General features: G+C 32.1%; 1 protein-coding gene across 6 annotated transcripts in view; it reads right to left on the bottom strand.

The window, feature by feature from the left end:
• Positions 1–6,662: 6,662 nt before the first annotated feature.
• The window catches only part of LOC148616153 (uncharacterized), a 35,893-nt gene continuing 16,215 nt past the window's right edge, over positions 6,663–26,340 (bottom strand). The window contains exons 5-7 of one of the 6 annotated variants that reach the window (XM_088582887.1): positions 24,628–25,077; positions 22,765–22,833; positions 6,663–13,430 (exon numbers count right to left, since the gene is read on the bottom strand). In XM_088582887.1, the coding sequence (XP_088439013.1) occupies positions 12,182–13,430; positions 22,765–22,833; positions 24,628–25,077 (1,768 nt within the window). In that variant the 3' untranslated portion in view covers positions 6,663–12,181. Of the gene's footprint in view, positions 13,431–22,764; positions 22,834–24,627; positions 25,078–25,515; positions 25,597–26,340 lie in introns of all 6 variants that reach the window. The other 5 variants (XM_088582889.1, XM_088582888.1, XM_088582890.1 and 2 more) reach the window with 5 other exon arrangements.

Genomic DNA, 26,340 nt, shown 5'->3' with positions numbered 1-26,340 from the left:
CAATTTACTTTTCGAAGAGGCGGAATTTCTTCTTTATATTTTAATTGTTCAAAGCACTTTCAAATAAAAGAATTATATTTCATTTGGATTTGTGCATGAAAGCTAATCTGTCAAAACAAAACAAATAAAACTGTATATTTGATCTTGAACAAATTCACGATCAATTTACAATATAAAGACGCGGCATATTGTATTGCAAGAGCAAGTTTATTTTATAATTACCAAAGTTCTTCTTGTAAGCACGTGCTTACAGTGCTACAATGTAGCTACGCCACTAAATAAATAAATATGGTTTTTTTTCTAGGGAAATATAATCAGTGAAAACTGCTTACCTTAAAACATACTATTCAGTTACATAAAGTGTGCAGGAAATGTCTTTCTTAAGTAGGAAATATAAAATATGAAAAGCACTGAAAATGGTTGTTACGAATTTCAACCTAATAGAAACCACAATCAATACATACAGGTCCTAAGGAGTATGTATCTGTGCCTTGAGAACAATAATTGGGGGATACTCACAATTATATTGTGTATCCAATGCGCTGTTTCAGTTTCTATATTTGATATTTGATCTCCGATTTTTTACTTCGTCTTTATCTCTTGGTTAACGAGTTTGGAGAACCGGAATTAGTTTAGAACTGCAAGAAATTATTTCTTATTAGAATAATTAGGGCAGCAAACTTCATATATAGGGACCTTAACTTTATCTTTAATATTTATTTTAGGAAGATCATATGTTGGGGATTTCTCAGACATTATTACACATGCTGTGTTCAAATACGTTCAACTCGGTGTCACATTTTTCTTAAGTTGGGATTTTTCGTGATAAATAAATATGCAATGCATAAACGGAAACTTTATTTAAAATAAATAACTTTCAGAAAAATACTTATTCTGCAGAACACAGACATTATAGAGGTAATGGCTTAACAAGATAAATGATTTGTCTGACTCCGAATTATATCATATTTAATTAATCATAATTTGCAATATTACAAAATTTCAAAATACATCAGAAGCTTCATTCCTTGTATTTGCACACAGTAGAACCTCTTGGCTTCCTACTTCGAAAGTTTTGTTTTTGATTACTCTTTGTATACAAATATGACTCAAATGCCGCTGATGAGAGGTTACTCCGTAGAGAGGTTGTACAGCATATTGAAATTTGCAATATACATAATTGTTTATATATAGTACTTATATACATATTGAATATGTGCACCTCCTATTAAGGGGAAATTCGATGAAATACTTTCTACATTTTCAGCATGTTGAACGTGGCCATTTTTGTCACTTTATGTTGTGAATGGAACCTACTTAGTGTAACCAGTTACCCAAAAAGTTACTCAAACTTTGCAATGTGTTTATATAAATAGTGAAAGAGTAATCAAGGAAACCAAGGTTATAGTGGCAATCAAAAGAATGTAATCCAGGGACAAAGACCAGACATGGAAAACAGACATACACAACAAAGAACATAAAGTAACTAAAATCATACATACAAAGTAACAAAAGCAAATGAGCAACTCGGACTCCACTAAAAACTGGGAGCATGGACCAGGTACTCTGGTAGGGTAGTCCTCTGCTTTACTAGAACAACCACCGAGTTGCTCATAAAAAGTCAAGTCCGCGATAGACGAAAGAGGAAAGGAAAATTATGACACGTTGAACAAATCAGTTTTCATGGCGCAGATGGATACACCGTAGCGATCCACGAATTCATGATGACGACCATAAAACTTCTGTAGTGATGACTTCAATCGTGTAGCAACATAACCCTGTTCTAGACGCCTATTTGTTAGAATTCTTGCGCGATACAAAATGTCTGCATAGTTTCGGCAAGCTATGGCATAACGTATGGGCTGTGATATGAACACTCCATACGCAGGTGCTGAAGGGATGTAAGGAAAGTTGACAATTCTGAATGAAAAGTCATCACGTTTGTTGCACAGTTTGGTCAACAGTTTTCCTTTACCATCGATGTCTAAGTGTAGGTCAAGATATGAAGTTGACCTCACAGTGTCTGTAGTATTCTCTATCTCAAGTAGATGCGATGTATCAACTCCCCGAAATTAAAATTGCTAAACGATATTCTTTCTTCCGTATCAGATCAGCTATGAAGGAATAGGTCAGCAAGTATAGGAGCACAATTTGTTCCCATTGTAATGCCGACCGTTTGTAGAAAAATGCATCCACCACACGGGACAAATATGTTGTCGATTAAAAATTCCCTCATTTTTTAAACATCTTCTGTATATATGGAAGATGATTTGAAATTACTTTTTACAAAGTATAAGAAATCTCTACCAAGAACTATATATTTTGTATCTAGGTATACCATCTTTTTTGGGAAAACAACGATGTATAATGTATAAGTCGAGATTTTAATGAGTATGGGGAATAGAAATATACAGTGTTGAAAAGTCATAGATTTTAATGCTATTATATTCTGATAATACTGATAAACTGATTGTCTCCAAAAGGTCTTTCGAATTTTTCAGGATCCACATTGAATTAATACCACTACGGGAGTAACAAGTGTTGTGATAGGATTGCAGACCCTCTTTGACGGTTGTGAGTATAGAAGTTAAAAGTTTAGAAAGAGGTTTGATGGTACATTTTGCAGATCCAGCTATGTAACGTTGTTTGCGTGGAGTTTAGGAATCCAGTACATAGATGGTAAATTACAATCATCGTCTTTGGTAGAGAGACCAAAAGAAGGATAGCACAGATTTATAGTTTCCACAATCTCCTCTTTGGAGAATGTGGTAGCAGTACAGGTCTTAATACTGCTATTATTTTCTACGTCTACCTCTGATAATAAACATTGGATGTAAAACGTTTTTCAGACAAAAACAATGTTATTTTGGGCTTTGTCTGCTGGTACGACAACATATTTGTCATGTATAGTAGTCAGTGGTCTTTGAAAACTGATATAGCATTGGCACTCATTGACCTATTTAAAACTTTCCTTCCTTTAAAATTTAAAGACCGCACGGCCTTTAACCACTCTGACAAAGAATCAATGTCTTCATGTTCTCGTTCTATCCATTTTCTTGTGTAATCCTCCACGGCATCCATAAGAACTTTAAAGTTATAATTCCCTTTTGTGGAGCGTTGTTCACGGTAATTGGGACCTTTAGAAAGGATATTACGCAGAGATTCGTTTTCGATGATGATTAAATCTCCCGTAACGACGTGACCAGAAGGACCATATTTGAATGGAGAGTTTTTGCAAGAACATTCAGGCGGGCTATCCTTGAAGTCCTCAATCTCGAGGTTTTGCAATATTCTTTTATAATTGAAAATTTTGGATGCAATGGGTGTAGTATAGGAATATGAAATAATTGGTATGGATTTGTCTCTGAAATATGGGGGAATTTTGTTGGTAACATTTTGTTTTGTGATGGAGGATGTTAGCCAAATTAATTGCATCTCTACCTTTGTTGACAAACGGTAGTGGAAGAAATGGTCGTTTTTCGTCATCTTGACTTTTCACACAAACTTGTTTAAAGAGTGTTTGGAAACCAATATCCAAAATAATGGCAACAAGTCTGTATGATGATGAGGTTGGTTTAGAAACAGGAATGTCAAGACTTGTTTTGTAAAGGGAGTGTAGTAGAGTGAGAGGTATAGAATAGAGTTTGCTTCTAATGTGGTGAAATCAAAGAGCTTTTTGTATGAAAGGAAGGAGACCATCTATGGAGACATCATGTAACTTAGGTGACGTGTATTGGCGATGGCCATGACTCCTTTCCCGTCTTGGATTTTTGTCAAATAAATTCATCACATTTATGCTATTGCTTTATTGGCTTGAAAGGTTTCCTATACTTTTGATGTTGTCATTGCATCCGTAAGGTATTGCAGTACCTAGTCTGCGTATTCAATACTCCTCTCTTTCCCTACGATAGTTTTTACTTAGAACGGGACTGTTCGTAATATTGTAATTTTTTCCTAAAATACGAACTTTCACTGAGAGGATTGAACGATCTTGCTAATCAAAATGTTGATAAACTGTCAGGAATTTGGCGGTTTTAATTCCCGAACGATGACCGCACGTTCTTTTGTTTAATCGTTCTTGTGTTTCACCGACATATACCAAACCACATAAGTTGCATTACTATTTTGGAGAAATTTTATCATTATTATTATTTTTTTTAATTTTTAGAATGTTGAACTGTCATTTTTTACAGCAATATATGTTATCATTTTAAGGAACTTTGTAACCCAAACTGTACCTATTAAATTTAATGTTTATATACATATTGAAGATACTTGTGTACTGGTAAATATTGACTTAAAATATTATTTTATAGAATCATATGCTTGTTCGATAATAGGACAGCGTAAATTCAAGAAAACGAACTTCTGCACAGCAAGGGAAAACATAATATAACACGGCAATAGTAACAAGCCTATGTTAAATTAAAGTACTGTGAGCTTAGGATCCAAAAGAGCAAATTTTGGGCGAAAATGGAAACAGCTCCGAGAATATCCAAAGTCAACCTAGAAGCTGCTAAGGTAATTCTGAACCGGGTATGATATTTTTGCCAGGGGATTTGCTGAGGCTAAAGATTTACATCAGAACGGTACAGTTCTTCCATACGACACAACCATATTAGCCTTTCACCGTGATATAGAAGATCAGCTGGTGTTGTTGTCATCTGATTTGTAAAGCTGGTAATTTGAAGTCCTTTAGCATTTTGGTCAGGCATCCCTCGTCTCTTGATTTAGTCCTTTGTGATAAAACGAGTCCCTTTCCTTATTCAACGGACCCAAGGTCATAGCGGTGATCAAAAGAAGGTATTCCAGGGACAAAGACCAAGCATGGAAAACTGACATACACAACAAAGGACATAAAAAACCATAATAGTACAAAGTAACAAAATTAAATGACCTCTACTAAAAACTGAGAGCACGGACCAGGTTCACAGATAGGGTAAGCGTCTCTGCTTTTTTAGAAACACCTACCGAGTTGCTCATAAAAAAGTCAAGTCCAGGGTAGTCGAAAGAGGAAAGGAAAACTATGACTCGTTGAACAAATCAGTTTCCATGATGCAGATGGGTACACCGTAACGATTCGCAAGTTCATGATGACGACCATAAAACTTCTGTAGTGATGACTTCAATCTTGTGGCAACATAACCCCTATTCTAGAAGCCTTATTGTAAGAAGTCAAGCGCGATACAAAATGTCTGCGTAGTTACAAGCTCTGGCATAACGCATGAGTTGTGATATGGAAACTCCGTACGCAAGTGCTGAAGGGATGTTGCCATAGACAGGAAAGTTGACAATACGAAGTAAAAAGTCGTTTTGAGTGTATGGATCTAATATGATTGCTTCGTACTCGATTATACATCTTACTAAGGTTATGTATGCTGTTTTTCGACATTCCCAAGGGCAATGTTGGAGGTAAAATCGTATATTTTTTTATATACGATATAAAGCTTCGCCATGACAACTTACAAATAAACTTCGAATTTTGTCCCAGTGTTTGCTTTCTATTCTCATCAACAGATTTGACTTACGTTAAGGAACTTCGTAAAAGAGTAATCAAGGGAACCAAGGTTATAGCGGTAATCAAAAGAATGTAATCCAGGGACAAAGACCAGACATGGAAAACAGACATACACAACAAAGAACATAAAGTAACTAAAATCATACATACAAAGTAACAAAAGTAAATGAGCAACTCGGACTCCACTAAAAACAGGGAGCATGGACATTGCCATGCCATACGCTCAGAATGTTTGTTGTACCCAACTTGCTCTCCTTCCAATAATAGAGTATTTCTAAACAAATGTATCAGTGCAGTAAGAATTTCATATGATTTTCTAATGAATCCATTAAAATGTGCAAAATGTTTCTAAAATGAACAGAGATCAGATATTTTTGAATGGAGTAGTTAAATATGTGAACTGGCTGTTTTTAAGTGCATGTTTTAGATTTACATAATCTTTACATAATACACAAGTCATTGTATATGTATTTCATGCATTGTCTGATGAATGCAATATCCTTCATAATAAGATAGACTGAAAACTTGATTAATTTTGTCAGGTTGCGTGTGACATCTTCATGTGAAGCAATCTTTTTAAGTAGCAGTCTTTATAAAATTCAAACAGGAGGTAATTCAAGCAAGTCAAAAACCCATCGAATTCAGTTTTTTTTTCTTGTTCAGAAACAGTCACTAATCACATAACAAGTCTTTGCGAGTTATCACTCTTGATTTTGTTTGATTTGGTTCATATTTGTGGGAGATAAATGTATGATTTTTTCTAAAGTGCAGATCTGAGTACAGGAATAATTACCGTTATGTGAAAATATAGCATATGTAGACTGAAAAGCATCGTTTATTTTTGGTTAATTGTTCTACACCATGAATCACTTTACCATCGGGAGTGTCTAAATTTTATGTGGACTCATACTTTAGTGTTCTTTGCATGTAATTTGTAATTACATTGATTGTAAACGAGATGGTTCATTGTCTTCTCACTTGCTCAAGATTCATTTTGTATTTGTTTTTTTTTGTAATTTTTAAAATTATTTATGTATACTATTTATAATATTACTGACTTTCAATTACAATAACTGAGATAGAACTAATTTATATTTTCACCCATGATCACCATCTAAAAAACAACAATAAGGAACAAAGGGGCTAAAGTCATTATACTTTATTCTGATCTTCTCTGACACACAATAGAGCACTGAGGTTTATTACAGACATTCTAAGCTAAGCAAGAACCATTTGAGTGGTTACATGTCCTTTCTATATACACATACTAAGTTCTACTCGTGAATTTACAAAATGTCAAATATTGAAATTTATGAATGAAGAATGTGAATGATGTTATAGAATATTATAGAAAAGTGAATATAGCCACAGTGTTTTGTAATTATGTGTTACTACAATGAATAATTGTAAATTGTAGACATTTAAGCTGGACTAATTAAGTTTTGGAATAATTGAATATTTACACATTAAGAACCTGAGAAATAAACTATTTACTAATAGTTTTATACTTAAACAAAGACAGTTGTATAATGATTCACGTATTCACCAGTTTACAGTTTACTTTGAAAAGTTATAAGTATTATAAGTAAAAAGCTCTTCACTGCTCAAGTGTAACTAAACTCAACCTAAAAGTTCTTTTACCTTATGAGCAAATATAATGTCCTAACTCCTTAAATCTTTGTAATTCTACATAACACAGTATATATTGCTTTGAATAGACAATGTAACCAATAATTCAACAATAGTCAAGTTTCAAGATAAAAAAAAACAACTTTTAAAAAAATATTACTTCATATTTCACTCCATACTTTAAATATAAGCCAATATCTCAATATAAACTATAGTTTACAGCAAAACTTAACATTCAACAAATAACCACTGGTCAACTGTAAACTAATCACTCAGTGTTATTTTTGCGATATTGGCTCTACTTTGCATTGGGGTAGATTTTGCTATTAGATCTCCAAAACTAATTCATTTAAACATTTAAACAAAAAAATATGCATATGCAAACATTACTCCACTGCAACTTTAACACAAACATGAAAATTATTGTATTTAGTAACAATTAGCGCTTGTTATTTTATGGAATAAAATTGGGTAAGCAGACTCTGTGACCTAAACCATTTACCTAAAATTTATACTTTTAAGGCTACCACATAAAAACAGTACTAAAACCTAACTAAAATATTCGTGAGAATTTAGCATTCCATAAAAAACCTGCATTGGTAATATAATGCCCTTCAACCTCATTTAAAATAAAAATCAATATAAGCCCACCAGAAAAATAGTTCACAGCTAAAATTGTCTAGATATTCAAGTGAAACTAAGTTAGTGATGAATTGTGAAAATGTTTGATTAAATCATGTAACAAATTAATACTAAATTTATTATCAAAACAATATAGGCCTTTAGCTACTATCAAAAAATAACTTTTTTTCTTAGAAAGGTATAGATGTTTCCACAGCATCTTGTTGTTTAAACTGTCTGATCAACTAAATTTAGGGTAATAGTAAATAATAGAAATAAAATCATACAGAAAAAGTCACTATTGGAAAGCTCCTTTTGAAAAAAAAATCTGAAGTTGTCATCAGCTTGAATTACCTGTCAAAAAAAAAGATAACAGTCTTTGTTATCATCTTCTTCCTTTCTAGAAGTTAAAGGCCTATATCACTTTGACACACCTATTATGATAGACAGGGATGTTACAATAAAGATACATCTTATAGAGACCAGCTCTAGACATCCACAACATTATACAATATGTACCATACTATACAAGTTTTTCTTCGTACATATAAAGAGATTCTATTCCTGAATAACCATCTAAACAATCATAGAGATGGGAAGATGAAATTATTATTTGAGCCTTTCATTTACATTTACATTTTACATTATTTATGTCACCAGAAAATCTTGCCTACAACTGAATTGTTTTGTTCATGTACCACTTTTGATCATGCTTTATTTGATCAATCATATTAAAGCATACAAAAGGACAGATGTCTTTCTTTCAAATCTACAAATTTTCATATGTATTTATCACATGTTTTTTACAATTTAATGAAATGATGTGCATGTCAACAATGTTCTGTGGCACCTCATTACAACAAAATAAAAAGCAAGTGGATAATTTACTGTAGATGCAAATTTAAAAAAAAAGACCAAATATAACACTTATATCTTTTAAAAAAAACCCAAAGTTTTCATACCATTCACATTTATGTTATTCATTTTTGATAAAGTCAACATAAAATTAACACAGAAAAGAAGAGTATCAAATTTCTGTGACAATAACTACAAAGTTTATTTAATTTTCAGTAAATAAAATTTGTCAATTTGAATTATTTCCCTTACTACAAAATAATAAATACATCTCATCAAAAAGAGCTTATTGTTGAAGTAAAACAGTTAGTATTTGATAAAAAAAAAGATTTGGTTTAGCACACACAATATATAAAACAAATTTACATAAAAGGAAAAATAACTGAGCAAATTAGTGATAACGAATGAATCATGTAATCTCTCTCTTTCCGTAGCAGTGCTTAAGAGGAGTAGAACTTTAAAAAAAAGCTATTATTGTGTCTAACTCTAAAATATAAATGGCAGTAAAAAAAACTGACTAAAACTCAAATAACATAAAAATATATAAATATTTACAATAAGAAATAAAAATGACACAATCAAATTATATTTATGCATTTACTTGCATAGAAATAAATAAATGGGCTTATTTACATGCCAATAAGAAACAATGGTCAAGTAGCCATATTTATGGAGCAACAAAGTTTACCTAAAACTACATACTGTATGGCATTTAATGTGATGATTTCAGACGGAAAGCAATTTTGAATTTACATATAGAAAGAAATGTGATGTAACATACATTTTGTATGAAGAGTATATGTCAATTTCAATAGAATCTCAAGAAAAACAAGAGTATACTTAAAGAGAATATTTACAAACATAACGAGCATATGTACAATTCATTTACTCTACATAACAACCATATATTATTACAAGTGAAATCATAAATAAAAAGACTTTGAAAATAGAGAGAAGAGTTACATGATAAAAAAAGCAAGGTAAATTGGATCTTAGGAAAATACTTCTGCCAAAGTAAAAGGCTTTACCTGTCACTGAAAATATGCAAATGGTATTTCTGAAAACCCCAACAAAAAAAAAAATGGATGAAATTAAAGAGGTAGACCTAAGGTAAGGGATACAACTCTCACAAATCACTGGAACGTTTGTATTCAGCATTTTACATCCATCTCATGTAAGCATCAAAGTAACGGATTAATTTTATTCTGTTTCATATGATAGCCTTAAAGGCTTTGGTAAATTTGAATATGATGCAAACATATCACTGATTTCAAGAGTTATGTCCCTTACCCTAGGTCTACCTCCATTAGTAAAAATAAACTACAACCTTATTAGAACCAATAGAGTCTGATGGCAATAATACCTTGAAAGTAGCACTATACACAAAAATATAGAAATATTTTGGTTTAGTACATGAACCATTGCTATGGCAGAATAAAACAAGCATTCATAAAATAGCAATACAAAGCCAGTAGTTGTAAAATGCAGAATAATTCTTAAAGTTTTTGGTATCGATTTAAAGGTAAATGTCTATAGGATGTAAACAATCCAGACTATTTAATAATATCAAAGTCTTCCCGTAAAAAGTGACAGATTGTCAAAGCTTTAAAAATAAATGTACACGTTTACTCTTGATAGTCAAATTAATCAAGAATGTTGGAGGAGATAGCACTACTGGTATTGTAACATCCAAAATACATAAAAGTTTACAAGATCTATGTTAGCATTTAAAAAAAAAAATAGGTCTTTCAACAGTTTCTGACACACTATTTTTTCCTCATGTCTGGCGAGATAAACATTTTGAGTTGTTTACTTTTTAATTTTTATTCTTTGATCCCATGCTATCCAAACATTGTTATTTCAAAAGTGACATTGCAGCAAGGAAATGTTCAAGATAATGATCCTGTACCATTTTTCATACTTCCTCTTGACATTAATCATAAGAAAATTACTTTACAGAGAAAATCAATGTATCTAAGCTAATAATGACTGGACCAAATGTCATTCTACAGATAACTTATCAACACACAGGAAACCAAGGAACTACTTCTTCCTTACAAATTCAATGCACAGGTGTTTTTTCTTATTGATATCAACAAAGTTTCAGGTCGACTTTTTTTCATTTTAGAAATGCACTTTTTCCTAAAAACACCAGTATGGATAATAACTACAATGTGAAGTGATAATAAATGATGAATCCTAACTTTGCTATTTTGACAAACAGATCTTTAAATATAGCATGCTGAGTCCCTGAACTGTCTATATTAATTTCTAGATTATAAATTTCGTCTGCATTAATTCTCAAAGCAACCTTGCTGTTTTCAATTTCACAAATCCAGACAAAAATGAATTCTTCTTGGGTTGACAACATGGTCTTTTGTTTAATCTTACTGTTTCTAATTTGTTTCATAGCAGTCACTAGTCTGTGACTGAAATCAGATGATTGGAAAACTTGGAAATTAGAAAGTCTGGTTTTTTTAATTGTGTCCTTCAAAAATTTCATATGAGCTTTTTTGTCATGCGACAGATGTTGAAATATCTCAACATGCTACTATTAGAATAAGTGTCCTAAAAACTTCCGTGGCTTAATTTGAACTTCTTTAATTAGAAGTTTAATTTCACAGATACTAACCTACCTACAGTGTATTCTGTAATACTATTTACTCTCTATTTGACTTCAATAAAACTGTCAACCTCTCACTAGTATAGACACCTCAATTTTAACATGAAATGTCTTAGTACATGTACTAAAATCATCAAAATCAATACTGGAGTCATGAAATCACAAGGCAAAGAAAATGAAGTCTAAATACCCGATGCATTCTACCTTAGTTCAAGCAGTGTCATCATATGTTTTTGATTCAAGGAAAGAGAAATGATACAAGAACACAATGATATACGTAATATTGACCATTGGAAAACAATTCTCATTAAGAGAAACCTGTTAAGACATTTAGAAGTGCTGAAACAGTACAAATTGAGCTGTATGATTTTACCAGATTTATGTAGAATTTAAATGCAGAATATGAAGATAAATATCGACTTATCTCAAGAAATAATTAGCATGAAAGTCACGGTCAAAATGAAATCTGCCATCTACATAAAACACTACTTCATTTTAAACAAAACAGATGTCTATCAAACAATCTGAGCGAATATCGAAAAATGATGAAAATTAAGAAAAAAAAATGCTACTTGAAAGGTTTTCATTTCATTAATCTTCGAGTATTTTTCTACATAGCTATTTCCCTATATAGTCATTTTCAAAAATATAATGAAACATAAAAACATCCAAGATCAAGATAAAAACAGGAGATGTACCTTTCATTGAACAATAGGCAGTTTTATTTCTTGGCAAAATTTAAGTGATTTCTGTCAAGGGAACATCAGTAGTGCATGTTCAAACAGTGATGAAAGAATTTTCCTACACGAAAACTGGCTTAGAATAATTTGCAGGAAAATATACATTTTGTGTTCAAATATGGAAACCGACAAAAACATAATAATATAGTTATAAAAAATCCAGTGTCCTTTCCGAAAAAAAAATGACATGTACAGTTAAACAACAGAACAACATTTAGCCTCAGCCCTTACCACAGGAACATGCTGGTTATGATGAACATGACAATAGCCATTTCGATTAATATCAACTTTTACCCCATTAAGTCGACGATTTTTAGCTTTTGGTGAACAAACTGAGGTTGATAAGAGAGTATTTGACTGAGACATGTTCTCTTTATCTGCTAATTTATAAAAGTCCTTTTGGTGAGATGAATCTGTTATGGAGTGAAAATCACATAAAACAGGATTCTGACTACTCTGTCTGGAGCTTCCTGAATAGGAGCAATGGTCATTAGAACTACAGTTGTCTTCAATATCACTTTCATTCTTCTCTACAATATATTTTAAGCTATTTTTACTACCTACACTAAGATTAGATATTGCAGATGATATACTAAGTTCACTTGTTCTTCCATTCAAAAATTTGCAGTTAAGATCATTGTTCACAAAATGGTTCTGTTGGCGTGTTTTCCCACCTTTGTCCTTAGAACCCCCACCTTTACCACTGCCCCCTCCATCGTCTTTCCTATCCTTGTCTTTCCTCTCTTTAGGTGAACGTCCACCTCCACCATCAAGACCACTTCCTCCTCCATGATGACCTGCCCCTGGTCCTGGTGGTCCACCATCAGTATCGCTGGAATGATCACTACTGTCTCTACGACGATGTAGAAACTTGTGTTTAAGTTTATCTTTCCTTGATCGACCTTCTGTATCATCAGTGTCACTGGCATCAGAACTACTACAACTATGACCTCTAGAGCCTGCACCTTTTCTTCTCCTATGTTCATATTTACGTAACAATTCAGGAGACTGACACCTAGACCTGTTTTTCATTCTAGGAGAATGAATCTTAGATGGTACAAAGTCATCTTCCTCATCAGATTCATTTTCTTCACAGATTTGTTTCAGTAACTGTGGGGAACTGGCAACTGAAATCAGAGGTCTCATTTTATTGACAGAATCATAACTTACTGGTGAGAGGGTCTCATTACTGACGTCATCCAAAATATTTTCAGCAGATCGAGCATGACGAATGTCAGTTTCTTCAACTTCCATGTCATCATCGTCAAAATCTTCAGACTCCTCCTGAATGAGGCTATACTTCCTAGGAACTAATCTGTCTGGACTAAGGGATGAAGACTGAGCAGGTGTCGGGTGGGTACCAGGTGGCGACACTAGAGACTGAATTATACTTATTTTTGGCAATTTATTTTCTTCCCTCTGTTCATTATCCTTTGTTTGAATACTGAAAAGACATAGAAAAAACTCATTTAGAATGCATTGAATTGTAAAAGATACATGTTAAAAAATCATTTAGGTTGAGAAAACTAGCATTAATTAGATATTAAAAGCAAAAATAATCATAAAATATAAAACTTCATTTTTGTGTCTATTTTAAAAAACTTACATATTTATTTGCATTCTACACAAAAAACTTAATTGGTGACAAACAAGAATTAAGACAGGAAAAAAATCACTTCCCCCAATCCCCTCTACCAACATACAAAAACTAATTTAATACAGAAATCAACATGTCATGGCCTTTTGAAAATGCTTAAATCATCAGCATTTGAAATATGTAGATGACAATAAGATGCCATTGACATACTAAAATATTACCCTTATTCTTTACAAGATGAGAAGTAATTATAGATTTTGACGTGTATCTATATAAAAGTAGCCTTGCTGTCGTGTCTATTTACGTAAATAGTTCAATATTCTGACTGTATGGTAGTCTCATAAATACCGACTAATTGTAGCATGCAGTGACAACAAATCTGTTAGTAAACATTGATCAATAACAAGACATTTGCAACAGTCTAATGAAGCTTATTGACGCAGCTATTGTCAAAGTCACTATTACGTCACATACACTAAAATCTCAGAACGATTTGAATCAAATCAATAACAAGAGAGGCAAGACACATTTATACAGACTAATAAACTTTCCTTGTGAAGTCAGTCTTATTACCATAAAGAAAAAGAAAATTCACTTCATAGTACTGTAAATCCTGTCTACAACTCACTTTTTGAAGTCATATCATTTTAAATGTACTTTGAACCTGGATAAACCCAACATGTCTAAACCCAGCAAATTCTACAAAAACCGGATTCACTGAACATCATTGTGGCTTATGTCTTTAGTAAATAGTTTTGCTTCCCATTGTTTGCTTCCTAAAACAAGACCCCTATGTTCAACTAAAGTCAGTTAACACAAGCATTTCCTTTTTTCTTTCTAAAGAGATTTAATATTTATGATCACCCCTACAGCATACACAGATTCAAAAGGAAAAGGGGGTAGCCCCCTTATCAATTTGCAAAAAAAAAGTATTTTTGTGTTTAAATGCATGCCTTAACATCTGTTTTGTGGACCCCTGGTGGCCCCTTTTAGGGGATTTTCTGGATTGGCCACTGCACAGGTCTAGTAGGGCCTGACAATTTTTCATGCCTGCAATTTGTTTGGAGGTCTAGATTATAAACACATTTACAAACCAATCAAGACAGAGAATAGGGCTTAAAATCTGACACAGAAGTATCTCCAATAACCCAACATCAAATTATCATAGACTAGTAAGTAACTGAGAAACCCAATAATCTGGTTAACCATCTAACATCATCTGTTACTCAACACTTTACAATGTACTGACAATTAGGGAATTAGGGTATAAGGTGTTAAGATCATTCCAAACTGTATTTCACAAGACTTTTAGTTTTCAGACATTAATATCACAAGTACATAAACGAAAAGTTCATTATAATGAGTGTATCAAGTACAGAAGGTCAAATGTTTGTCAGAGACTGACGAACATGGACAAAACTGTAACAATGGGTGTATATTTGTAAACAGAAAAGAAATAAGTAAGGATATCAATATATATCATACATTTAGATAAAAATATACCTTTTTTGTATATGCATCATAAGTATTTGTTTAAACCCTATATCTCATACCCTATATCACACTAGACCTATATTACATAGCCTATATCACATTTGTTCACAGATGTTCACCATTTTTGTTTAAAAAAAAAAAAACCTAATGATTCCCTGTACCACAGATCAGTCTTAAAATACGACAAAATAAAGTGATACATATGCCTCACAACTGCAGTAAACAGATGCTGATATAACCATGACACAAGTCTAAAATCAAACTGTAACATATATAAGTCTACCCTACTAAGATTTCATATAACATATATAGGTATTCATATATATGTAATGTACACATGGATTGTAGTAAGAATTGGCACAGATGTTACAACCACCAAAAACACTCAATTGGTTATTTCAAGACATCGTTTTAGACACAGTCACTTTCTCCAAGTATTAAATGATTACACTAAAATGGCCCCCTCTTCCCCAATGCTAAAGAGCAGGGGTGGAAAAAATGCCAATATGATGCTGTACTTCAAATGCAATCACTCCAGTTTATTAAATAGAATCATTATTCTCTAATCCTAGATATGGTTGGACATTTTCAACTGAGAACAAAGGGAAAGTTACAATATTGAGAAAATTGAATGTAAATACATTCCAGCAGACAGTTATGTAAATAACCTCAGTCAGGCTGAAGTGATGTATTCAGGATGGATCTATATGTCTGATTACTGCTACAGCAATATATTGGATTGGGATTGTTAGACTTACAATGAATAGTATGTATCTGCTACACATTAAATAGAAATCTTTAAAATAAACAGTTTTCAATGAATGATATACAGAGAAAAGATGTACATTTGGATATCATTAGACTTACTTATGGGTAATACTGGAGTCAATGTCCAGCACCCTAACTATTGTTATATGGGTAATACTGGAGCCAATGTCCAGCACCCTAACTATTGTTATATGGGTAATACTGGAGCCAATGTCCAGCACCCTAACTATTGTTATATGGGTAATACTGGAGCCAATGTCTGGCATCCTAACTATTATTATATGGGTAATACTGGAGCCAATGTCCAGCACCCTAAACTATTGTTATATGGGTAATACTGGAGCCAATGTCTGGCATCCTAACTATTATTATATGGGTAATACTGGAGCCAATGTCCAGCACCCTAACTATTGTTATATGGGTAATACTGGAGCCAATGTCTGGCATCCTAACTATTGATACATGGGTAATACTGGAGCCAATGTCCGGCACCCTAAACTATTGTTTTACAGGTAATGCTGGAGTCAATGTCCAGCACCCTAACTACTGTTATAACCACATGATAAAGTTACAAACAGAATGTTGTAATCAAATAAATCTGAAATCTAATTCCACAATAAGAAACACCAATAAAAATCTTGTGTCAAAATATCATGAGCTGTGACGTGTAGTTGCTGAGAAAAGAGTGCCAAAAATGGTGCCATTAACCACAAAGGCTTTAAATATGCTCTAAGTCTGTAAACAGGAAGTACGTTTGGGAAAGAGATTAAACAAACTCCTCAATAATTTGACTCTGAACAAATTCAAATGCTTTTCATACTGACTTTTATTAAATGACCAAATGTTTTTAATTTTTGTATAAGTTTCAATGAAAACCATTCAACAATTTTGAAGTTGCAGTATCTCAATGGTGATTTCTATAAAACTACCATTTTACTAAAATAACATTTTGACCACAAACATGATTACTCAAAATCACAGTTGAATATCACTACTTTATAAATATCTTGTTCATTAAATGGTACAATATTGTTACACAATCAGTTTATGTGATCAAATTAATTCCACAATCATGACTTCTATCAGATTTAAACTTGAGAACAAAGCAGCTATCAATTTTAAGCCATTAACCAGATGATATGTTTAAAACATAACACCACCCTGAATTATATATAGAAATCTCTTCACATAACAAAACATATCAAAATGCTGAAGTGATTAGTATCAACAATGAACCTCATCATGTCTTAAAAATCTAACACATTGTATAGCTTCATGGTTATAAAATTGTGTGAACATAAATTTCTACTGTCACTCTGCCTTTATCCACCATGGAATGATGTTTGGTATTTGCATGTACTTAATGGAGAAAAGATACCAATTACTTGGTCATGAAGTTAATTATGAATTCAAATTACATTCCAAATACTAAATTTCTTTTGAAAATTTTGATACTTTGATGAAATCTACAACAAACTTACAAAATATTGACAAACCTGGAAAACTGACTCTCAATAATGAAAATATCTATATTATATTGAAATGTCAATACAAAATAGATATTCTCTTAATATTTTGGTGAAGATGTCCAAAGAATAGAAATCTGATGTGACCATAAAAGACATACACATGTATCGTTCTGAAGCTGCACATTTTGAAATCTTTCTGAAAATCAGGTCCATGGCTTCAACAGACAATAAATTAAGGCACATTAAAATTTAACGACAGATGTTCAATAAACAGGAAATTGACTGGTCACACATGGTATAGAAGAATCTTTCTAAATTATAAATTTCAAAAAATGTTCACGTTTGAACAAATCCATTGTGGAACATGCATAGAAGTATATATATCTAAAACGTAAAGTTAACAGAAAAATAAACCATAAAAAATTACTCAACAATTCATCTTTCCATTATGTAAAAGATTCAATTACTTATCAGTTTTATCTTATGCTCTCATCTCCAATTCCTGATACTTTAATTTACTTGAGATTATCAATACCTTATTGTCAGTCAAGGCTATTCCTTAGAAGATGAATAGATATGTTTCAGAGTTCTTCTTATAGACAGTTTAAATGAATAGATCAGTTGTGTACTAAACCTCTTCTTGGCCTTTTCTCAGAATACAACAATACATGTAGATATTTGTATTTATATCTAGAAGTGGTATTAATAACCCCCAATAAATCTTAAAGGTTTATTTTTTATGTAGCATTATTTAACTCTTAACTTTACTTTCTAATAGCCTATATACTGTAGTATTGTTTATAAACTGTTGATCCTTTAAAGTATTCGTTCACCAACAATTTATAGAAGCCTAATTAGCCTAACAGTCTTTTACAAATGAAAGTAATTTCAAACCACATTAAAAAGCCAATAAACAGTAAGTCCACCTACCACATAAAAAAAGTACAATTACCTGGAGTTATCCACTGATTTATTGGATAAAATGTATTAAACATCATCAACACCTGCAAATGACACAACTACATGTATATTTATATCCTAAAACAATTTCTCATATAAATACAAACAAATGGCATTGCTTAGTCATAACAGCACTAAGAGTAGAGATCATGGAATGACATGGAAGCCAAGGACTTAGTAGTATAATTAATCTATAATTATAAATAGGCAGTTTATAATGGGACTTTTTAAGAGAAATGAGAAACACCTGTATAAAAATTCATTATTAAAGGAGATGGCAATTAAAGTCTTTTTCCAAATACCATTTTGTTGCCAGAATAAAATTCATGTACATACTGGAACTTGTCGACTGAATGAAAAAAACAAACAAAACAAGCAGTAAGCTGGGGCATAAAAAGTAATTGACTGAGTAATAGACAGAAGATGATCAGTTCTTTATCCAAAATGGGGTTACTCTATAATAGGATGGTCCATCAGGTTACTTTTAGAAATTAAGGTGAAAAAAGCCTGCAATTTTGAGACATTTGTCTGTTTCATTAGAGAAAACACCCCTGCATCCTCTTGGCTGATAGAGTAACATGATACAACATAGTAACTGAATGCCTAAGTAAACCAGGTCTGATGACAACCTTGAACCCTGATGAACTACATCAGTACTGATCAAACTAGAAATCTATATACAACATAGTGCATCAAGTAGAAATGATTCTCTTATAATTACCAAACCATGCCCAATCTCATCTAGTTTATATTTTAATCCTTGATTTGCTTGATTTGTGAGTGACCTGTATCTCTAAGTTAATCTTGTCTTCCATATCAAACATATCTAAAACCATTCATTGTGGCTAATCTTTGGAATATGTAGAGGTTTCCTCTTGAAAGAAAATCAATGTAAAAACCAGCAGGTGGTCTAATAAAAATAATCTTACTGACCCATAGATTGCAATATTTACAACATTAGTAGACCTTTTATCTTGTCATTTCCAATTGGGATGATACATGTACAAGTATATGTGGAATGATATTATCTGCTGATGTTTATCCCAAAGTCTAGTTAAAATAGTTAAAAAACTGAAAGAGTAATCAAGGGAACCAAGGTTATAGCGGTAATCAAAAGAATGTAATCCAGGGACAAAGACCCGACATGGAAAACCAACATACACAACAAAGAACATACAGTAACTAAAATCATACATACAAAGTAACAAAAGCAAATGAGCAACTCGGACTCCACTAAAAACTGGGAGCATGGACCAGGTGCACTGGTAGGGTAAGCGTCCTCTGCTTTTCTAGAAACACCCACCGAGTTGCTCATAAAAGGTCAAGTCCGCTAAATCATCAAACACAAGCGACTATGGAAAGTACTTTATTAATTTTCCTCATACTTATAGTGTAAATGCATTTAATTCAAAGTTATGCATGTTTCCCTTCTGCTATGAAACTGCAAATTAATTTTTTACAGCAAGTAGGGTTATGCAAAAATTAAATTCAGTAAAAATAAAATACATATATTTTGACACAAATTTGCAAAAGTTTCGTTCTGCAAAAATGACCTGTTATACTGTATATCATGAATACCTACTCATCTTGAAAACTTGAAACTTATTCAGTGGCAGTATCTATAAAAATCAGACAGGATTCCTGCATGTCAAAATCCCACCAAATTCACTTTTATTTTTAATTCAGAAATAGAAACAGACCACATTACTGGTCTAAGTTTTTCATTTTTGAGAAAAAAATATATAGTTAATGTTTGAAATTTTACAAGAGTAATCATTCTTGATTCAGTTGATTATGAGGAAGATGAATGCATGGTTAAAAAAAACAGATTTATGTACAGAAATGACTATAGCTATGTAAAAATATGGCATATGAAGACAAAAAAATAGAACTGTTAAATAGGTTTTTCTGCATCTTACATCAACCCAATCATGGCAGGGTCTGAATTTTATTTGGATTGGTACTTAAAACTTGTTCAACGAACTTTCTGTTCTACAGAGAACTGCACATTCCACATCTATTGTTTATAAACTATTTATAGGCCAGCTACCAATTACAAGTCAGTGTATACATGTATTAAGATTTCTATAACATTCCAAGGATTGTCCATGTCATAATGTATCAAGAATGAGATATGGTATATACAATGTACATGTACTATATGTACAACATATAGCATAACTACTAGGTTGGTAAAATCCAGTCATAACCTGATAATACCTATACAATGGGAGTTAACAAATCAAAAAGTAAACTGTAAAAAGAAAGGTTTCTGCAATGCATAAAACTGAAAAGATACTATTGAGAAAGACTAAAGAATTTGTTTTAAAACAACAAATAAAATGAGTGCATTAACTGAACAATGACAAGAAAAACTTCATTAGACGAAGATTGAGGTCATAGAGTCTGATATACTACAACAACTGATGATGTTTATCCAAGTTTGATGAACTTTTTAAGGTAACTGACTGAATGAAAAAGAAATATTTTATTGATTTTATTAACACATGTACACATTTATATCTGTTCCCTAACTTTCTGAATACAAATATCCATTCTGTACCTCTACATACCAACCTTCAGTTCTAAAGCTAGGAAAATCTAAGGGAAAATTGTTACTGCATTGAGATCCTTATGGAATTAAACCAATGAAAATTCTCCTTTAAAAATAATAGCAGACCATATAAAAGTAATAACAACCAAAAAATGTAAACTGAAGAATTTATCTTGATATAAACACATTCAAAGGTGTAACAGACAGATAGACATCAGGGTCATTATAAATCAAAAGTCTTGTCAAGAATGTTTAGCATAATATTCACTGTTGACTTTGACTGTTCTGACTATTTTTGTTAGGTCCCCGGTTGACTTGAAACTGAAGTAGAGAATTCTGAACAACTGAAAAGTAGTATTGATCAGTTTTGCAAGCTAGTGAACTGTCCTCAGCAATATGAAACTGATGTTGGTGATAAACACATCAATTTAGATAATTATCACCACCTTTTCCACTGGTCCAGATCTGATAACTAGGCACTAATCTGCTGAGGATTACAGTAAAAGGAAAGTCATCAGTTTGGATCTACTGACCTTAACTTAACCATATAAGATTATACCAAAGCACATGGTCAGAATAGCAAACTAATCAATAATTCCCTACAAACATCCAAATATTGTTGTTGAAATGAAATTATGATCAGGAAATATTTCTTTCAATTGTAATTAGGTCAAATCTTCATGTTTTGTTGTCATACATGTATACTTCCTCATTTGCAATCAAAGAACAATTCAATGGTTCAAAAAATTACTCTTGGCAAAGAGAATGACTTTCATATAAATATTCAGTAATGGTGAATGCTCTGAAATCAAGAACTAGACAATAGAAAATGATTCAAGGTTGACTTTTTTTACTTACAGTCCTAATTACAATAGTGATATTGTAATGTTTCAGAAAAAAATATTATTCCCTTTTAAACACAATGTCTAATCAAGATGGTAACAAATGAAAGTCACATTATTCTAGAGAGGAAGAAAGGTCTAAAATTGAAAATTTGAAGGATAAACATGACATAAAACCTGAAATGAAGTTCAAATATCAAACAGTTACTATATAGAGAAACCATTTATGGTATATAATACATTCAAAACCAATCATAATTTGAGATATAAGACTTAGATAAGGAGGCTAATATATTCCTTAATACAGCAGTCTACAATCAATATAACAAATAACTCAAGAGTTCGGCACAGGGTTAAAACCATCAACTAAATTATACTATATGAAATTGGTTATTACAAAGTGACTCCATAGCTGGAGTATCAATGGAATGGATAGTACTTAGAAATTAGCTGACCTTAATCAGGCATGAAGGGACACGTAGTTTTAAATACTCATATGCAAGGTATATATACAAATGTAGGTTTTCATTTAGTCCCTTGTATCCAATTATACAAAAAGAGGACAAGTATCTCATACAAAAATAATGGCTATTTTTTATCTTTTCCACATTCTATATTACTCAAGTTATTGTAAATAACAAAAATGAACAGACACAAAACAATGTTTGCAGCTGTATAAAAATGAAACTTTCATGGAAATCTTCAAAAAACTCAGAAAAAAGTTGCAGTCCTGTCAATAAACTTTTGAAAAGTTCTAGCATTCTAATTCACATACATTTGTAAAACCATATGATGATTTTTATTTTTCTTGGTTTAAGACAAGCATCAGAAGAATTAGCAGGTTTACAACATTGGTCTAAGCTGACACAAACCCAAAACCAAATAAATAAGACAACAGCAGCATTAAGCATTTTTCCTGTTGACCAAAGCGTACAACATTTTTACATAAAATTGGAAAAGACTCCTTTCTTAAATACTACTACATCAAGACTAAGTCTACAGTAGTAATATCCTCCACCAAAACCAACTACTAGACAGAACAAAGCATGGACAAATGGGAAGCAACTACATGTATAAGTAGTCATAATGTTTACCAATCACACTTGGTTTTTCCACAAGCAGGACAATGTGTCTCTTGGCAACTTGCACTACGAACCTTCACCCTTTAAGTAAAAGGAAGAATCAATTTATTCTAATGTGTGAATAAGTTAAATTCTAATCAATGTCTTCAAGCACATATAATACCCCAATGAATAACATTTTATACATTTATAAAACCAGATTTATTAGTATGGTATATCATATTCAGATTCCTTTAATTTTCAATACTTGAAATAATAATGTATCTGAATACCAAAACAAACCAAAAAATCCACATCCCATCATCTCTGATTGTTCATTTATCAGATGTTATGAGGCTTAAAGATTTCAAAGATTATTCCTAGTTAAAGTTACAAGGTTTTTATGTATAAATTTGTACCTGCAAGTAGAGATTTACATAACCTGTGATAATACACATGCAACTGCAAATATCTCAGAATGTGCATTAAATATGCAGATGTATCTTTTTTCCAATTGAAATATCAATTGCCATTATCTTTACTGCTTGAATCTTATCTTTAAATATCTATTCATATTTAAAGGAATAATATTTTTTGCAAAACAAACAAATGTGACAAATCTAAGGATTGTACTCCTTCTAAAAAAGCTTTTAAATAACTGTGTTGCTATAGATCTAATACTTGAAGCAATGGATGCTGAAATAAAGAAATGTGCATCATTGAACAAATTAATATGCACATAGATTCATAAAGCAAATGTTAAATACATTAACTGCAGCATACACATTAATAACACTTGAATGGGTGGTCAAAATGAGTTAATAAAATGTTAACATGATAAAAAAACAAAAAAAACTCTCACAGACCCCTTATTTTAGTACCAGCTTTCAATTCATATACATGTACTTATATATAAACATATATATAAAAAAATATGTGTTTTTCCGGTAACCCGACCGACCATAGTTTATGCCCCCAACTCTAACTTTTTTATGGCGTAAGCAAACAAAATCAAAAAACAAAATCTGGAATTTTGGCGTTTTCCGTCACTGATTTGCATTTAAATGTACTTAAATCGCTCTCTGGAGACTCATTATCACAGTAAGAATGCTATGGTGAACGTCAGTGCGAGTTCAGTATTTGCATTAAAAAAAATGCGAAATGTCAGCTGTTGGAGGCTAAAAACCTACTGATCATGATTAACTTTGATTCACTTATCCGTATTGACCATCTGCAACCCCCCCCCCCCCCACCCCACCCCAAAAAAAAAATTAAAAAAAAACTACCTACCTACCCTAATTTTGAACAGGGTGTTACCGGAAACACATATTTTTTTTGAAGGCCTAACTCGTGAAATGAATGATCCCTACCTACTTGGTTAATAAAAATGTAGTTTAAACTACCCATAACTAACATCTTTACTGTGATTCAATAAACAATGTATTTAAAACAGCTATGATCTAAGAATAAGGCTAAAATCTAATAACCAAAATATTATACACCGAAAGGAGAAACTACTTTATTTCCATTTAGCAGTTTGTTGTTGTTCACATTATATACTGAATAAGCAAATAATCAGGGTCACTGTCAATAATAATGATCAAGGAATCAAACAATTCATGCTAAGACTAACAATCCTGCCTGAACAATAAAGCAGCCATTCTTTACATCAGAAGATTGACAAATCACAGTCAAATAGCCCCAACATCAAGTTAATGTAACAAATTAACTCATGCTTAAATCATATACTGGTAATATTGGTGGGATGATTAAACAATACACCCTTACTGCCAAAAATTAAAACAGACCCATGACATGCATGTTATTGTAAAAAGCCCTAAAACAGCCCATGTTAGATTGATTTGACATTGAGGAAAACACCATGCCAATATTTACTTATTCTGTTTCTTTGGCTTGGTTACTTTTTTAAACAAGTTGGTCCTTTGTTCAGCTATGGATGGTTTTCCTACAAGAGCAGCTACCTTTCTCTCAAAGAACTGCTTTAATACTTGAATTTTAGATAAAGGCTGATGTCCCTTTCTGCCACCAGCTTTGGTTACTAATGACTCTTCTGACTGAGATAGCCCTGCATCATGGATAGTTCCTAATGTGGGCTGGAAGTTTCGGAAAATACTCCTAGGACTAGGGCTTCTCTGGGATGAATTATTTCCATGAGGGGGAGGAAGTTTGTTTTTCCGCCTTGCTGATTTCCTGTCCAAGGTCATACTTCCCGAGAGACTCTTGACAAAATAGTTTTGATTGGACTCAGTTTGGGGTGAATTAATAGGTACTTCATGGGACGGACTTAACAAACAATTCATCAGCCTATTATCTCCAGCATCAGGTCTTTAAAAATGGAAAAAAGGAAATGTGAACTGGATGTAAAATAATGTATCTACTTTACCAAATGGATTCTCCTTTAGCCTTTCACCATGATTTTAAATTACATATATGTAGTTTAAGCCAGATATCAAAGCCAAAAAATACAATCCCCCCCCCAAATTTGGTATTTCAAAATACTTTCTTATGGATGTTGATAAACATACATATTGCTATCAAAGAAATTCATAATCCATTTAATAGAGTCTTGTGATGGTGACTTGTAATACCCATATGAACCAAACCATGACATAAAAATATAAAACTATTTGAAAGCAAGGAAATAAAGCAGATATACATAGTTTTAGAAATTAAATGCAAGCGTGTCTTCTGCATCTCTGATTAAAAGCTTGAGCAGTGTATGAAGAGAGAATGTCTTACTATGGGTTAAAATTAAACCTTCACCTGTCAAAATCAGCAAAATTTATACTACTAGGAATATTATTTTGTGTCACTTCAGCTGTTTCTAACCAATAATCTTGGTCTCTGACAAATACATACAATAAATTTCATTCAGTAATTCAGCTGTTAACTACTGGAAATCCATTAACATTTATTTCCAAAGGACACTTACAAGTCCATGGAAGAGTCTTGTCAATTTATATCACTAAATGCTATATATGTCAAATAGTATCACAATTTGTGTTTCTACCACGTAAAATGTATACCATGCAATAAGGAAAAGTTTGTCATAGATCCAAGAGAGTCATGTATTGTCAAGGTACTACAACCAGTTTTCAATTTTCATTATTTTAATGGTCCAGTCAAACTAACTATAATTTTGGTTACCAACATTACGTGTATAACACATTACACTAACTACATAAGTTAGAATAAAGCAAACTAACTGAACCCCCAAAATGTTTGAAAAAGTCTGTAAAAATGGATACCCATAAATCATTAAGAGCATCATGCTAGACTTGCTTATTACCCATTTTGGAAATAACCACATTAAAAGCCAATTTTTACATTTATTCAGATTTAAAAAAAAAAGAGAGCATTAGTCGAAAACAGTGTTCACACAAAACCTCTTGGATCTATAGATCTGAACATCTGACATATAATAACTAGAGGTATAACAACAAAGAACTATGTTGTAATATTAAAGAGATTATATGTGTACCCATTTAATTGTGTGTACATACAATAAACATATTATAGACACCAAACCATGAGAAGATTATGTGTTTTATAATGAAGTCTGTAAAACACAAAATGCACAGAAAGATA

Source organism: Perna viridis, chromosome 5 (assembly GCF_037379345.1).
Source record: "Perna viridis isolate PV_CMFRI_1.1 ecotype Kerala chromosome 5, ASM3737934v1, whole genome shotgun sequence".
Taxonomy (NCBI): domain Eukaryota; kingdom Metazoa; phylum Mollusca; class Bivalvia; order Mytilida; family Mytilidae; genus Perna; species Perna viridis.
Note: the sequence above shows the minus strand (reverse complement) of the source record. Positions and strands in the feature narration are given on the sequence as shown.